Source organism: Saccopteryx bilineata, chromosome 1, assembly GCF_036850765.1.
Source record: "Saccopteryx bilineata isolate mSacBil1 chromosome 1, mSacBil1_pri_phased_curated, whole genome shotgun sequence".
NCBI classification, from domain to species: domain Eukaryota; kingdom Metazoa; phylum Chordata; class Mammalia; order Chiroptera; family Emballonuridae; genus Saccopteryx; species Saccopteryx bilineata.
The window spans coordinates 57,083,399-57,101,505 of NC_089490.1; the positions used below are offsets into that span (position 1 = coordinate 57,083,399).

At 36.0% G+C, this 18,107-nt stretch overlaps 1 protein-coding gene across 8 annotated transcripts in view; it reads right to left on the bottom strand.

Annotated features, from left to right (window-relative positions):
• SNAP91 (synaptosome associated protein 91) overlaps nucleotides 1-18,107 on the bottom strand; it is a 161,059-nt gene that overhangs the window by 100,722 nt on the left and 42,230 nt on the right. For all 8 annotated transcript variants that reach the window (XM_066254193.1, XM_066254209.1, XM_066254207.1 and 5 more), the window contains exons 3-8: nucleotides 15,444-15,586; nucleotides 14,721-14,796; nucleotides 13,814-13,916; nucleotides 12,018-12,111; nucleotides 9,807-9,918; nucleotides 4,455-4,561 (exon numbers count right to left, since the gene is read on the bottom strand). In XM_066254193.1, the coding sequence (XP_066110290.1) occupies nucleotides 4,455-4,561; nucleotides 9,807-9,918; nucleotides 12,018-12,111; nucleotides 13,814-13,916; nucleotides 14,721-14,796; nucleotides 15,444-15,586 (635 nt within the window). The remainder of the gene's footprint in view (nucleotides 1-4,454; nucleotides 4,562-9,806; nucleotides 9,919-12,017; nucleotides 12,112-13,813; nucleotides 13,917-14,720; nucleotides 14,797-15,443; nucleotides 15,587-18,107) is intronic.

The window sequence follows — 18,107 nt, forward strand, 5'->3', positions numbered from 1 at the left end:
AAGACTATAATAAGGGACCAAGAAGAGTGTTATAAAATGATAAAGAGGTCAATCTAACAAGAGGATATAACATTTGTAAATATTTATTCACCTAACCTAAGAGCACCTAAATATGTGTAAGGCAGATATTAAAAGATAAAACAGTAGACAGCAATATAATAATGACAGGAGACTTTAATATACCACTTACATCAACAAATCATTCAAATAGAAAATTAAGAAACAATCAGCCTTAAAGGACAGGTTATATCAGATGAACTTAACAAACATTAATAGAACATTCTAACCAAAAGCAACAGAATGCACACTTAGCTTTCATAACTTGTTCAGGATGTATTTTCACTCCTTTCACAGAGAAAATAATTTTGTTAATTTCTTATGTATCCTTCCAGAGTTTCTTTATGTATATCCAAGATAATGAGAATGATATAAATGTTTATAGCCCTCATTTTTATACAATAATTGTATATACACTGAGCTCATATTTTGCACTGAACACTTTGTCTTATCTTCATATCTATATTTATACACAGTTTCCTCATTTTTTAAATAGCTACCTCATCCTGTAATTTAACAAGTCACCTATAACAGACATCAAAGCTGATTCCAATCTCTTGCCATTGCAAGCAATGCTGCACACAATATTTTGCACTTGTGTGGACTCATCTATAGAATATATTTTTAGAAGTGGAATGATTAGGTAAAAGCATACAGGATTTTTAACTTTAGTAGGTTAGGGAAAGAAGTGGAGGGGCTAGGAGCAGAAAGAAAGAGCAGATGAGAGTGCAAATATAGAAATATATTAATAAAGGTGAATCAATGAAGTGAGTATATAGGTGCTCACCTATACTACTTTATCAACCCTTTTGTGGATTTGAAAATTATTCAAAATAAAAAGTTGGCAAAAATGCAAATTATAACTTCTAATTATCTCATTTTTATATAAATGATAGAATTGAGTCCCAAAGAAACAAAATGGGTTAAACCAAAGTCTTTCTCCTTGAGAAATGAAGTGCTTTGATCACGCTAATAGAAATGTAGAAGCAACTACACGAAGCATAAATGTTGGATTCCTACAAAGACAATAAGGCAAACAGAAGATGGAAAATTCACTTATAGGTCAAGTCTGAGCTGACTTCTTTGCTCCGTCTTTTCTATGTCTAGATTCGCCTGGGCACTCTTGATATTTGGGGATGATAATTCTTTGCTGGGGGCTGCCCTGTGCACTGTAGGATATTAGCAGCATCATTGGTCTCTACCCACTGGATGCCAGTAGCCCTCTCTTTCTTCCTGTGTCTGGCCATGGATGTACGTGGGGTGTTCAAGTCCCCTACTGTTTCTGTACTGCTATTTGGTTGTGACAACCAAAAATGTCTCCAAACATTGTACCCTGGTAAGGAAGGGGGAGCAGAATTGCCTACTGTGGAGCACCACTGGTGTACAGAGCACTGGCCCTCACCCCTCTAATCAGCTTATACTGAGATTCCTCCCCGTAATGCAGATTAACTGCCAATGACTGGACTTTTGCTTTAGGGAAGTTACTGATGCTTCACTAAACTCACACTATGTTCATACAAATTATGGAATTGTAAACTAACATTCCATTTATTTCCATATTTTAATGCCTCTTTAGATAAGACATTAAAATATTAAATATGAATAAAGTCAGTGTTTCTGAAGTTAAAGTCTTATGGATTCCTAATATTGGAATCATTTTGCTGAAAGGGGACGTGTTTCTACTAAATGAATAATTCTGGCAAAGACACACTTCAGAAATATCTTTCTTGACATTGCTATTTTTACTGTGCTGACCTTGGAAGATTGAGGTGCGATGTGATTACACTACAGAAATCTCATTACCTTCTGTCGGCAAATATTCTGGGAGGTGTAACTCCTACGGTTTGGTATTTACCTTGAAAGAGCAAACTAAGAATAAATTGGCTCTATAAAAGGGAAGTGTGTTTAGCAGAAATTTCTATTACATGTAAAATAATCATTTTATAATGTTCACTAGTCTGCTTTAGGAATCTTTGGTACAGTCAACCCTCTGTATCGAGGGCTCTGCAGCCATGGATCTAACTAACCACAGATCAAAACTCTTTGGAAAAAAAAGTGCTATGTTATTGTGGGTATGTACTCTGTAGTTAGGCCTGTTTGTGGTGTCTGTACTGAGCATACATAGACTTTTTTCTTGTCATCGTTCCCTAAACAATATAACATAACAACTATTCACATAGCATTTACATTTATTAGATATGTAATTTAGAGATGATTTATATCATATGGGAGGATGTGTGCACTTTACATGCATATATAATGCCATTTTATATGAAAGGATTTGTGCATCTCTGGATTTGAGTATATGCAAGTGGTCCTGGAATCAATCCCTTGCAGATATCCAAGGATGACTGTATAAGAATATAAAACCTGGTAAGTTTTCTGCACTTTAAGTAATTTTTCTGAGAAATTTGACTATTTCCATAGAAATTATCCCACTACTTCACCTTTCTTTTAACATGATGAACAACGTATTGGTAACATTTGCCTAATAGCTAGTATAACATTTTTTCTTAAATGACATTCTAGAAGTCCTCTGCACACTCTTTAGGCAAATGGTACTAACCACAGGATAGCTACCGGGTGTGAGTCCACAGATACATACACTACATGAGCACTAATTGAAAGAGAAAGCTTTGTACATTTGTAAAAATATTTCTGTACTAACCAGTCATATGCATACCACTGAACACTGATATTCAAACAATTAGTGTTGAAATTATGAACAATGTAATTTAAATATGAAAGAAAACACAAATGGTATGGTTATCCACTATGGTTTACTGTTCAGTCTATTAAAACTAATTTTGTAAATTAATATCTGTTCTATAAAACATTAATCACAATGTTCAAATAAAAGTAAAATATTTATTACTCAGTTAAAGACAGGCTCTCAAAGTGATTTCTGGTTTCTGTAACTGTTATTTACAACAGCCTGAATTAGGCCTGTATTAACATCAATAGACACAAAATAAAATTTATATGTACAAATAGAAGGAATTGATAAATAAGTCCTTTTCTCATGTAGACCTTCAGCTGAGCTGTATTAAGCTGATTAGATAAGTATATACTCCAGACAGTCACATGGCCAGCGACTTACTTATCTGATATAAACAATAACTAATGGGGAAACTGGGAAGCATGTGCACCAGGAATTAATGAAACAATGAACTAATCCGCTGTTCTGGGTACTTAGGCAAAATTGTATTTTCACAGAAAGAAACGAGGCAAATTTACTACATTATATTGATAATTGTGGTTAACCCATGGGAAAACATGAAATACAAAACATAAAACCAGCCAAAGTTTCAAGCAATTCTCTCCTTTCTTAAAGACCACCCTCATCAATAAGTCCATGAGCAAATACACATGAACATGCTTTAATGTACACGTAATTTATATGTTAATCTTTACCTTTTGTTTCTATGTTATATAAAATAGTATTTTTGTTCTGATTATAAGCTGTAAGAATCAAAGCTAAAGAGACAGCACTTTACAATATTACTTTGGACTCATAATTTGAACTTGACAATTGATTACTCCTGTGAATAAATGAGATTTGAAATATAACACATGGACTATAGTGCTTTCAAAATTGTATATATAAAATGCTTAATTTGTGCTCTATTCTCAAATAGCAAAAGGTACAAAAATATGACATGAACTTCCATGTTCACGGCACTGTGTGCTTTGCTGTTGGGCTTCAGAACCCCCTTCACAGCACTCCACTCAGTCCTAGCAGTCAGTTAGTTGACATGTAAGATAAAAACCCATCTTACTGAAGGCCTATGATAACAATGTCATAATTTCCAGTATCAGTATGAGTCAATAATTTGAATTAATAATAGAGAAAATACCAACTTACAGATAATCCTCAGGCACATCAACTGTATAGTTACGAAGTCATTTTGACTAAGTATTACAAAAGTCCTTGAGAATCAATTTATAAATTTTATAAAATTAGTTATACTTTATTTTTTCATTGTGTTTAAGTCACTAATGAGAAAAGGAGATTTTATGATTTCTCATTTACACACTAAGAACAATGGATAGACTTTTCTGAGGATTTTTTTTCTAGGGTTCAATAAAAAGGAAGCATTTTTTTGTAATGAAAAAATATCCATTAGGTGAAATGGAGGAACGGACCACTTTGCAAAGCGGGAAATGAACTCATAACTATGAAACCTTCATTTGAAGACAGAATGATCATCTGATCGGGATACCAGAGTGCAGGGTACAGCTCTGAGTGAAAAGTAGGATGAGATGACTTCTAAGGTCACTTCCAACCCTAATACTCTGTGATCTCGTGACAGAGCGTCTGACTAGAAGATAAATTTTATCATTTACTCCAGATACATGAGCTAATATTTTAAAATTATATTCCCAACAAAGCTTACCTCTGCAACTTTGAGAAATTCAGACACACGCGTCATTCTAGTTAGAAATCGTTTGTAAATTTCTAAAGCATCTTTACATTGTCCTTTCTTCATTTCAAAAAACTTTTCTAGAAGAGATAGACAAGCACTTTGAAAATAGTATTATATTCAATTTTATTCTGTTTATATTAATACTATTACTTAAAATTGAAATCAATATTTGAATCAAAACACTTGGCACTAAAATCATTAGGCAGTATTAATGCACCTCAATCAGGAGACCTGAGTAGTTTTAAAAAGGTGTTATGTTCTAAGGTGTCTCACATGAAACAATGTAAATAATGAAAATATAGTTAAAGTAGAAGAACACATGAAGTATCACAACAGGTTAAATTCATGGTCCGTATATCCCAGTTTTCTGTTTGGGAAAACAGCTTCAAATTCTTTGGGATAACAATCAGAAAAGTTATGATGGCATTGAACAGAATTCTTCTTTTCTTACTAACTCACAATAAACCAATAATTTATACACCATAAAACAATAATCTGTAAAATTCCCTAAATTAGAGAATATTCTAACATATCTACCCTCCTTATAAATTAATACTTGCTTTTATTGGTTGCAAATTATTTCTAACATTATAATGTATTTTTTAGTTATAAAATAGTGAAGTTTTGTGAAAGAGATTTGGTTTTCCAAACTCTTTATGACTTTCTAGTCTATAATCGTACCCTCTTTCTCAACCTGTAGCTTTTTATACAGAAAAACAGAGAATTTTCCTGTTTTCTTCTGTGCCCCCAAGGTTAAACTTCACAGTCATTAAGGTACTGCAGCTCTATTACCTCTGTAGCATGAGGGTGCATTTTCTCCACCCTGTTTTGAGGAAAACTAATACTTTATGAGTGTTTTTGCCAGGTAGTCATTCATCAATTCATTCAATCAATAATTACTGACATTGCAGATGGAGACATGGTCAGCCATTGTCTACAGCAGCTCCCAGGCAACTCTGGGTCATAAACGATGGCTCAGTCTCATCATGATTTTCTATCTGCACATGGTTAAACACATGCTATACTTATATTCTCTCATACTTTAAAATTCTTGATTTTCATTCAGCATGTAATTTTACTACCTCAAAAGTATTTTTAATTTTCTCCAGAAAGATTTAGTAATATATAATTATACAGAGAATTATTAAGGGTAGCTACTCATTACTTTCTGTCGACAGTCTTTTTGTGATTTTACTTTCAGCATGGACCACCCCTGCAGGGTGTTCAAGGGAAGCAAAAGGATGAAGCAAATAAACACATACTGTTTACTACTCGTTAAGATTTGAGCAGGAAGTGACTTTTTCTTAAAATGGGCAAAGCTAAGGATATTTTCTTTATCCACACTATCTTCTTTTTTAATGCTATAGATAGGATCATGGTGCAATAAGGAAACAAATCTTTTTTAGTTTGAACTTTTGAAAAGAGGGACTTATTCTGGTAAACCATATTTTACTTTTTTTTTTTTCTTGTGGTGCAGTCTTCACATAAGCATTTTCTTTTAAATGTCTAAATTACCTCTCTTTGTTATAATTTAAGTTTATTTCTTTGTATCAGATCTTCACAGTGACACAAAAAAGAGAAATCAAACTGTATAATCTCAATTTTCTTTTAAAACCAATGCATCAAAATTTTAAGCCAATGTTCTCTGTCTCCCTTGGATGCTTTTATAAATTCTATCTATTGTGGTAATTTTGGATTCGGCAACAAAAGAGATGCAAGCATCATGGCTTTAGGTCATAATCTTGTAACTGGTTCTGTATCAGTGGTAATAATAAAGAAAAATACCATGTACTGATGTATGCAAACCTGTGAGGTTCTCTTGCCTCTAAGAAACCAGGGCAGGTTCTGGAGAAATCAACACTTTAACAGAAATAAACCTCTGCCTTTTTTTATACTAAAGGTAACACACGTTGGTTTTCAGTTATTTGAAATGATCAAATTTGACATTTGTAGCATGAATCTTTGTACAGTATTGATAAATTCCCGTCATGTTAGTATTACCTCTCCCAGAAAAACTGTCCTAGGAAGGAGCCACATGAACAGGAAGCTTATCCCTGAAAGACAAACCGAGACTTTGCACGTGGACTATTACTAATGACCATCGGTCAGTAAGGGAAGCATCTGTTAACTTGAACATTTGAGTTTCAACATAGGATACAAAATGCCTGTGAAGGTTTGGGGCACCAATACTGATTCCAACATTAGATGCAGAGAACTGGTCATGAAGTCCTTGATAAAAACCAATCCATAATACATGATATTTATGAAGTTAACCCCTAGCATTCTCTAGGGAACAAAAAACAAACCTGTCTCAAAACACTTAAAATACTAAGTGTGTCTATATGCTAGAGTGTTACTTTTACAAGGACAATCTGTCAATGCCAAATGAAAGCCACTCAAACAAGAATATACCTCTACCAGTTTCAAAGAGTCAGGTCTTCAATATGAAAAGATGTAACTCCCCTTTTGTTCTGTTCCTGATCTTAGCCACTCGGCTTTTTCAAATGAAAATGAAATAAACATATGTACTGAATGGTTAGTGCTTTAATATGAAGAAAAAAATGCATTCTGACTACAAATCTATCTGTGAATTCAACATAAAAAGAGAGTAGCATTTAAGTAGCTCTTCAAGACAATAGAGGAGAATCACATGGCTTATCATGTTTACTTGTTACATGAACAGTAGAGGCAATATAGCCAACGTCCTTGAAGCACTCGTGGGAATGAAACAAGGGTACACTGGTGAGAGAGTGAGAATCAACTGGGTGTGAATTTGAGTAAGATGAGTACCTCAAAGATAATTAGATTTAAAAGATTATATATAAACAGAAACAAGGAGATTAGGAAAGGTAAATTCAAGAGTTCAGTTTTAGATATTGCTAAGTTTTAGGTAAGAATATAATATCTAAATTTAAGTGTCTACAAGTAAGAAACTAAAGCTCAGAATAAAGGTTAGACTGACATAATAGATTTGGGACTCATCATAATGGAGATAATAGGTTTTGCAATGAAGAACACACAGAAACAGCAGAATGGTAGGTGGCTAGAAAGAAACTTTAGCAAAAGCTCACATTTATGAGTGGTAAGGTTTTGGAGGTAACATACACAACATGTGTGTACTGCTCCAAACAGAGTATCTGGTACAGAATCAAATATGAAGTAGGCGGCCCTGGCCGGTTGGCTCAGTGGTAGAGTGTCGGCCTGGCGTGCAGAAGTCCCGGGCACACAGGAGAAGCACCCATCTGCTTCTCCACCCCTACCCCTCTCCTTCCTCTCTGTCTCTCTCTTCTCCCGCAGCTGAGGCTCCATTGGAGCAAAGATGGCCCGGGCGCTGGGGATGGCTCCTTGCCCTCTGCCCCAGGCGCTAGAGTGGCTCTGGTCGCAACTGAGCGATGCCCTGGAGGGGCAGAGCATCGCCCCCTGGTGGGCAGAGCATCGCCCCTGGTGGGCGTGCCAGGTGGATCCCGGTCGGGTGCATGTGGGAGTCTGTCTAACTGTCTCTCCCTGTTTCCAGCTTCAGAAAAAAAAAAAAATGCAGTAGGCTGCGAATGAAGGGATGGCTCTGCAATTGCTCCAAACTGCAGCCACACGGGCCTTTGCTCCCGCAGATCAAAAGACACTCAAAGCGTCTGCAGCATATCTGGCACACTGCAGAAAGCTGCAGAACACCTCTGGCACACTCCACTAGGAAAACAAAATAGAAGCCTCTAATAGGGCTGTGGAGCAGAGTCACGTCTTCTTCAGACAGTAACTAATATCCTTTGGAAAAATTGCTAATGGCTAGCTTCTAGAGACTTAGAATCTGATCATAGAATATCAAGTAATCATGAGACCTCAAGTGTTATCTAATATACTGAACCATAAAGTTGGACAAGTGAAAGAATGCTCCACCATCAAATGGCTGTGGTATATCAGATCCTGAATATCCACGTTGATTGTAGGAATATGGTTCAGATGCCCAGGGCACCTCCTCTTCTGTACAGCCATTTCTCCCTCCAGTCCTGCTGATGACCAGTTGACTGAGGGAAAACAGAACTCAAGCTTAGTTTAGAGATGGCTTCTCACACTGGCACCAGTTGGAAGTGGTTTAATGAATCATTAAGTTCCCACAAAGGGGTGACTTTGACAGTAAAAGAAATCTTTTAGGCCAATCTTTAAGTAGTCTATCTGATTCTTCACTTTATGTCAAAGGAAATACGATGAGACATATGGAAACACAAAAATTTGCAGTAAGTAACTCTTGGCCTGTCTGACTTGGAAAAACTAAAACTGGAAGTTCAGTGACAAGAGGTCTGGAGTAAAGGTATTGGATGGACCTCACAGAGTGAATAAAGAGCAGGAGACTATTTTCATCTCTAGCAAATGTAGGCCAAAGTCACACAGCACAGAAAGGCCCTCAATAATCAGGGGGAAGAGGACTCAACAGGTGGATGGACCAAGTGTCACTATTCAGTCTTCAGTCTTCCTGTACTCGAGGTCAGTTCTGAGCTTCCACTGGGCATCAGACTCCATGGAGTATGGAGTCACCCTCTAAGAAACAGGACAGGCATGAAGTCCAGGGGAGGTGAGCAGTCATCTCTCTACGATGTAACAGACAGCTTAGCCTGGATGGGATTTATTATCTCTGCCCACATTGCTCTGCCAGCACCGCCATCTGTGGAATTACTCACCGTCATGGTATCTCACACAACACTGCCTCTATTTTTACTGCACACGAAGTGAGACAACAGACTCCACAGAATTCATCAGTCTTAGCATGCCTCCCCTCAGTCAAAAGGTGGCAGGCCTTACATAATGACGGAACGGCATGCAGAGGAATCCATTTCAGACCTGCTCTAAGAACATACTTTAAGATGTTAGGGGTTCTAGTATATACTCTGAAATATGGATCAATATATGGGTCTAGGTACTTAGAAGCTAGAGTGGCCCTTCCCACCATTACAAACTCAATGAAGTGGCAGAGGCTTCTTGGTCCCTGCTCATCTCCACAGGCAGCATCAGAGGTGGTTGTTAGCATAATGAAGCAGTTTTTAACTGTTAGGGGATTTATTCCAAGAAGCAAAACTTAGAACCTACTCCTTCAGTCATTCCAAAATTTTGTAATCACCAAAATCCCTGTATGAAATCCCTTCCTGCTTAAAACATCTACAATACTTTGAGTTTCCTGTGCTTAATCTTGACTGCTGTGAGAATACACAGAGAAATGTGACCTGAATGAATCATATATTTAGATTTTTACGTATGTTAAGTCTGGGGTATCCAAATCTTTGCATTCTGATAGACTTTATTCAAAGACATCATTCAGTAAGTAGTTCTACCTACCAAGTAGGTTAATAACTCCATCATTGTAGCAAGCAAAAAGTTTGATAAGATCTTTGAAAAGAAGCATAAATGCAGCATTTATGACACCATTTGTTAGCTCATTTGGATGCACCTAGAAGATGAAAAGTCAATATGTTAAATCGCATCATCAAATAACAGTTTTTCTCAGAGCACATTAAAATGCCTCAAATAATAACTAAGAAATCCATTCCCATCTTACAAACATTGTGTAATTCTTTTAGTAGCTCTACCAATATTGAAAGACAGATGGGATTTTTCTTGCTTCAATTTAAGTCAAAGAAGTTAATCCTATGAATTATAAAATATACATACATTCTGTTTGATCAGGAATCCACAGATCAATCAAAACTAACTTTTGAGCCTGGCCAGGCGGTGGCACAGTGGATAGAACGTGAGACTGGGATGCGGAAGACCCAGGTTTGAGACCCCGAGGTTGCCAGTTTGAGCGCGGGTTCATCTGGCTTGAGGAAAAAGCTCGCCAGCTTGGACCCAAGGTCGCTGGCTTGAGCAAGGGGTTATTCAGTCTGCTGAAGGCCCATGGTCAAGGCACATATGAGAAAGCAATCAATGAACAACTAAGGTGTCGCAATGCGCAACGAAAAACTAATGATTGATGCTTCTCATCTCTCCATTCCTATCTGTCTGTCCCTGTCTATCCCCCACTCTGACTCTCTCTCTGTCTCTGTAAAAAAATAAAATAAAATAAATAAAAATAATTAAAAAAAAAACAAAAACAAAAAACTAACTTTTGAACATCTGCTCTTTTGTTGCTTTTACTACATTATATTACATTCTTCCACTCTCCCTATGCAATATTCTCTGTGGAAGAGTTCAGGCTCCAGGGGCCTGCAGTGACTCAGTGAGGAAGCATAGTGTGGTGAATAGATACTTTACCAATTACCCCTATCATAATTCTTGAGACTTACAGCATTCACTCATCCACCAAAAACTCTAATCACTAACACAAAGAAGAAGAATTTCTCCTCATCCCCCAACTCATGTTCACAACTTCTCAAGCTCTGTTTTTCTTCCCTTCATGACTTTTTTCCTTTAAGACACTACCATTAGTAAGAGCAGGAAAAGCAAACAAAAATAAATGCACAAAAAGAAAAAACAGTTGAGAAGCAGATCCATAAACACCTAGCTAAGCCCTTACTATAAAATCTGTCAAAAAATAAGATGGTTTGTTACTTCTACTAAAGTTTCAGAAGGTTGGGTGTTGTGACTAGGATTCAAATATAGAGTAAACTATATAATTGTAAAAGGATTTTAAGTTATTAATATTTTTAAAAAAAATTTTAAACCACCACCAAAAGAAAGGAAAACTAACAATATGAACTAAGACTCTTACTACACATCAGAATATTTCATTTTAATGAAACAAATGTGTACTTAATTGAACTTTTAATTTTGAAATAACTGTAAATCCACATGCAGTTGTAAAAAATAAAGAGAGATTCCTGGGTACCATTTATCCAGTTTCTCCCAATGGTAAAATCATACAACTATAGTACAATATCACAGCCAGGATGTAGATACTGATACAATCCACTGATCTTAGTCAGATTTCTCCAATTTTACTTGTGCTCATTTGTGTGTGTTTTGTTCTTTATAATCATTATAGTCTCTCTCTCTTTCTTTCTTTCTCTTGTTCTTCCTTTCTTTTTTAGTGATAGAGAGGGGGACAGATGGGGACAGACAGGGACAGACAGACAGGAAAGGAGAGAGATAAGAAGCATCAACTCATAGTTGCAGCACTTTAGTTGTTCACTGATTGCTTTCTCAAACATGCCTTGATCAGGGGGCTCCAGATGAGCCAATGACCCCATGCTCAAGCCAGTGACTTTGGGTTTCAATGCAATGACCTTGGGGCTCAAGCCAGCGATCATGGGGTCATGTCTATTTTGCAGCTACATTCTGCCAAAGACAACATCTTGCTCTGAACCTGGGGTTCCAAGAACACATCGCTCACATTTCCCCATGACTTAAGTAAAGTCCTGGTAAACAGTTCAGACAGTCTGGACTTATCTCTACCATGCCAACAGCTTCAACTAAGTGTTCATCTAACTGACCTAAATGAGCGAGCTCTAAATCTTCTTCCTAGGGATATCTCCAACTTCATCTGTAGCCCACCTTCAAATAATAAACAATACTGTTTGGGTAAGAAATGTTTGCTAGTGAGATACGTACATCAAATTCAAGCAGCGCATCAATTTGTCCCTGAAGTATTGGCATACTCTTTAATAGCTTTTCAGGAGCCATTGTCCTCATTACACCATCAGCCCTACAATTTTTTAAAAAAGAAAAAGATAAAACATCCTGTACATGAAAAATTTAAGACCATATGCATTGTTTTAAGCTGTTGTCCCCTTATTTCTTTGTTAATTATGTGGAATAATTTTGAGACACGAAAAGGTTGTACTCGACCCCCCTCTCCATACTACTTCCTTTTACCCATTCTCCTTCTTCAACTACCCAGGCAATGCTTTCTCTCTGCACCTCCCTCAGGAAGAAAATAATCGGTCTGCATAAGACCGGTCAGCTGAGTTTCTAAATGGATTGTTTTAAATCTCTAACAGAGATAAGAGTATTAAAAATATAAGTTTCCTAAATGCCAGTTTGCTTGTTTCTGAGAAAGAGAGAAAATATGTCTTGGAAATCTTTAAAACCTGTAGTACTGAGAATACAGATCTTATACTGTGAAGCAGCAGCTAAGAAAAATGCATGCTGATATGCACAGTTTGGCCAAAAACAGGTAAATGCTTAACTAGCCATAGAGGACACAACTGGAGGTTAGTGCCAGAGGAGGCCTCAGAGGGGGAAGTGAGCCCTGTACCTGCCCGCAGGCCTCTTAGGGAGGCCCTGCATCCACTGATGGTCAAGCAGTGGCAGTACTGAAATAGGTGAGGAAGATGCCCGGGTCATGTGAACAAGATGATGGTCATTTTCAAGATCTTTCCCACTTTCGTGGTAGGAAAGCATCCCCAAGTGTCCTTCTGTGCCTATAAAGGAGTGCGGAAGTTTCTAAGATGGCTGTGGACCTGTGGGGGAGAGGTCACAGGACAGCTGGGAACATTACCAGTGACTTCCTGGGGCCATGGAAGAAGTCACAGGAAGGTGTATGGTCTAGAATCATCTCTGGTAAGTAGGAGATGCAATAAAAATCTTAATTTTATAAAATGTTCACACACAAGAAACTAATTTATTTTGAACACACAAGTTTATACTGTTCACCATCATGATAAAAAAGTTCAAAGCTAAGGTTAGATAAGCTATTAGAAAAATAGAGTTATGGCTTTTTGTGTGGATTCCCAAGACTAGAAAATTATACACTCTACAATACCTTGTCATTCTTTTAAGTTAGGAACAGACACAAATTTCCACAAATTTTTGGCTGAACATTTCTGATTAAACTCAAACATCTACTCAGAAGGAAATAAATGTTAATTAAGAATTAAAATGTGTTTCTGTTTCAATGACATTTTCTAATCAATGGTTAGTATTAATAATTAGTTCCATTACGATGTATATGTGTATATGTGTGTATAATACTAGGATGGTATTACCTCTCAAAAACAGATCTCCATCGTGTACACAGTTCAGTTTAACCTCAATCAAAACACATTCAAATAATTATTGTCAACTAAAGCCACTGTTCTTTTAAATTAACTTTGGTTAAATTCTCTCCATTTAAAATTATTTAAAGATATATATGTGGTTAAGAATTTTGGATTGATTTTAACAAATAAAAAGCTATACCATTTCAACTTTGTGCATCATGTCAGATTTTATGTAGGGAAATATAAAGTAATGCATATTACAACTTCAAGGCTAACCTCTATGATATTTTCAATTAAGTTTCTTTTTCAGGTCATTGTACACTGGTCCTTCATGATCAAAGTCAGTTGTCATTTAAGTTTAATTAAAATAAACTAAGTGTGCCTTAAAGACTTATTTTGCTCAAATAGGAGAAAAAGAAAGCATACCCTTTCTTCACTCTGGCAAAATCAAATGCCATCTGTCTGTAAGAAAAAGCCTTTTCATTCAAATATCTACTATAGCGCCTTATGAAGGTAGACATATCATAACCTGGGGAAGGAGCAGAGAAAATAAAACTAGTTAAAAAAACACCTTCAACTGTGCTTTGCTTAATACCAATTTCTTTTAACTCCTCAAATATAAATAATTCTAGGATGAGGTCAATAAGCGTGTAAGACGGGCCTTATTTAAAATCCTACTGCAGGCAAAAATACTTTTGGCATGAGACATTCCAAGACTGTTCAGTTTAGTTATGCTACCATGCTGTGGAGGATGTCTGCTCTGGTAGTTCCTTGCATTTTTGTTCACTATTTCAAATGACAGCCTGTTTTAGACTTCATACACACACACACACACACACACACACACACACTCACACGCACACACACACACACACGTTTGCCTTATACATAATAGCAACCAGTAAATATGATGAATGAATGATGATTGCATTTATATGCATTTATATTAATGAACAGATGATTAATTTATAAAGAACCTTTATTTAGGACTCTTATGTTTGTTTTTTATTGGGAAAGTATCTTTCATTTCTCTACTTCTTGCACCATTATAAACAACTGTCGGTCTAGCATACTCACTGTTACTTTTTTAAGGTTAACATTAAAAAGACAAAAATAAAATGAAAGTAGAATTTATATGCTAGATTATCTAAAAATGAGATACTTCAAAACTAGTATAAACTAATTATGTACTTTTGCTTTTTTTCTTACTCAGGGGAGCTATCAGTTACAAATATTTTGCATTAATAACCTTACTTCAAAAATAAAAAAATAATCCACATCAGAAGATTAGCAAGAAAATAAACAAATAAGAAGAAAACGTAAGAATTCTCACCGTGGGATCCACTTTTGTCCAAAAAATTGCTGAGATTGAATAGTGTATTTCTAGAGGCCAAATATTGAATAAATCTCTGAAAAACAAAAAAACAGAATTAAATAACAGTATTCTCAAGTCATACTTTTAAATAATTTCTGATACTATCTTAATTTTTACAAATTCTTACTCTTTCTCTAAATCTTTCTAGTCTCCAGTTTTTCCCTGAGGGTGAAAAAAAAAACACTGAATAATACTCACTGAGTTAGATTAAACTGTATGATCTTTCATTTCTGTACAAATAAAAACATGCAATTTAATGGGACTCAGTAGGCATCCTATACAAAGTGGGTAATTTTTATTTTATTAATATTTTCTGAAGTTAAACATCTTTATGAAAGCAATTTTCCCTTAAAGGCATAAAGAAATATTTCTTATAGTAGAAAAAATAATTTTATTGTTTCTTTTTCCTAACATTTTTGCCCATTAATAGATTTACATGATATATACATTTAGGTACCAGTAACATTTAATACTTAAATATCTCTAATAAAATGTCTAGCATCATTTATTTTCTTTTGAAAAATAGCTAAAAAGATTAAAATGTATTCTAGATGAACTTGAACCATAGATTTCCTTTTTCTTCTTCTAATTAGTGAAAACTCAAAGGGCCTTAGGTAATCATCATACTCTTCCATTAAAGCCTTTCTCCCCACCAGAAATAGAAAAGTTTACTTAGTTTACCTCATTTCCATGCACCATGAGATGATGTGTAGTGACTAACGCTTTAAATACAACCACCCAGCTACTGTTTGTTGCCCGCTCAAAGAGCGTGTCGGCCATCTGAGGAATATTAACATTGGTCTCATTGGTAGCCTGGATCAAATCTATGAAAGTAGAACATATCAATCAATGATATTAATCATTACATACAAAATTTCACTTCAAATTTTAAACCTCTTTACTACAATATGGGCCCAAAATAGCTTTGACAATAGTTAATACAAATTTTAAAAAGTAAACTATATTATTTTTACACATATATTTATGGCTACATAAATATATTTGTTACCCAGTGTATTTGTTTTTTCTTGAGCTTATTTTTTTCTTTGGAATTCCCTTGTATACCCTCTTCTGATTTTTATCTATTTCATTTTTAAAAATTATTTTTATTTTTTTATTTATTCATTTTAGACGAGACAGAGAGAGAGAGAGAGAGAGAGAGAGAGAGAGGAGGGAGGGAGGAGCAGGAAGCATCAACTCCCATATGGGCCTTGACCAGGCAAGCCCAGGGTTTTGAACCAGCGACCACAGCATTCCAGGTCGATGCTTTATCCACTGTGCCACCGCAGGTCAGGCACCAATGTCATTTTTTTTAAATGACAAACTCCAGGAAAGCTAAGCCTAATCTCTTTGTCATCCCTCCAAGCATAATTGTCTTAAACACTTGTACACTTACTCTCTACACCACTTGAGATCAATAACATAAATGTATTTTTTGAAACACTATGGCTAAAAGCATACCTCACTTGGATTTTAATTTTGATGGATGCTAATAAATACATTTGTCATATAAGTGTCAGAATGAGAATGAATAGTGAAAGGAAAGAATTTCATTACACCTGTCTAAGCTTTCTAGAACAACATACATGCATTAAATTACTATAATTTGACTTGAATTTCTAAAAGAGTAAAATTTTATCATATATTCACTATGAGTATGATTCCAGGTCTACCTCAGAAAAAAAAATTATATTGTGGCCAAGAGAGGCTGCCCAGCATTCAGAAGATGTAGTGTGTGTTGTCAAAAACTTAGCAGAGGCAACAAAAGATCACGTGCTAACAAAAAGAATCTAAGCCACGCTGGGGCAGAGCGAATTTAAGAGGAAACAACTCTTTTGCTGGCCACACCCACCATGGAGAACCAGGTATGATAGCCCTCTTCTAGGAAATGCCATGCAGCAAATGCAGAGATGAACTCATGCTTTTCTTTACTCAAAATCCACACTCAGTAGTCATCAAGCTATATATTTGTTCTGTGCATTCCTCTATTTCACATCAGTGAAATTACTCTTAAATTCTAGACTAAAGAATATCAGTAATTGTTCTGAATCACAAGTGGACCAAACAAGACTTAATTCTTACTCCATATTTATTTTAAATTCCAATCATCCCTATCCCTTACCACTCCTTCCTCAATATTTTCCTTTATTGGAATTCTATTCATCCTTCAAGAAATCTTCCCTGATCCCTTTAAATGCAGCCCCATGTAACCTCCCTCTGTTTTAAAACTTGAGGCATTTTGTTCTTGCTGGGGGTTCAGATTAGATGTGGATCTGTCTTAAGTTCCTACCATTGCACAGCTCTCTGAAGATGGAAACAGTCATACCAACATCTGCTTCCTGTGCAGCACTTTCCAGAGTACAGTGTACAATAAATGTTTGTTGAAAAATGTACAAAAACTATGCTTTAGCCCAAAATATAAACAGTTGTTTGAAAAAGAAAAATCACTATGCTATAACATTGTTTTCTGAGACAAAATCATGGGACTAATTTATACTTGAAATTCTGTGTCAGTCGGAAATTCTTCTATTTGTGTATTTACTGAACTGGGCTCTGAGAATACAGAGATGCATTGCTGGTCAGAGGATACTAATATATGTTCAGATAATAAAGAAATCCCTATAAGAGATGAATAAAGAGAGGCAACATAATAGAGCAGAAAGAGCCCGGTCCAGGGCTTAGCTCAATCCCTGCCTAGATGTGTGACTACTGGCAAATCTTTGACTCAGGCCCTCATCTTTTAAGTGGGTAATAATTACTACTTTTCAGAGCTATTATAAGAATTGCAAGTGGTCTGAACAAAGCAGGTGCTCAAAATAAAATGTTTGTAAATAATATTAAACATATACTACTTTATGAGACTACAGTGAGATATTAGGAAAGATTCCAGGGAAAGACCCTAAAGTCAGCTATGACATGCGATAGGAGTGGGAAGTATATTTATAGCAAATATGCAAAGTGCGGAGCCATAAGAGGTAGTGTGTCCTTGGACAACTGTGATGGTCTGATGACTGCAAGTGGACAGTGGGTGGGGAGAAACTTAACTAAAGAGCTAGGGAATGGCCAGTGAGGGATCTCACACACGGCATTAAAGAGTGTGGACTTCACCCTATCTATGAAGGGGACCCTTTTGCTCATTTTGGCAGCACATATACTAAAACTGGACTAAGAGGACCCCTAGAAAAGTCCAAGAAGATTTCACTTTTATAGTCAAACACATTATTCAACAACTACTAAATACCATCTGCAAGGCAAGCAAAGGCACAAGATAAGGGATAATTATCTTTGCCTGGAACTACCAGAAGACATAAAAACGGCAAGTTAGAAAACTCAGTTGAGAGTCAG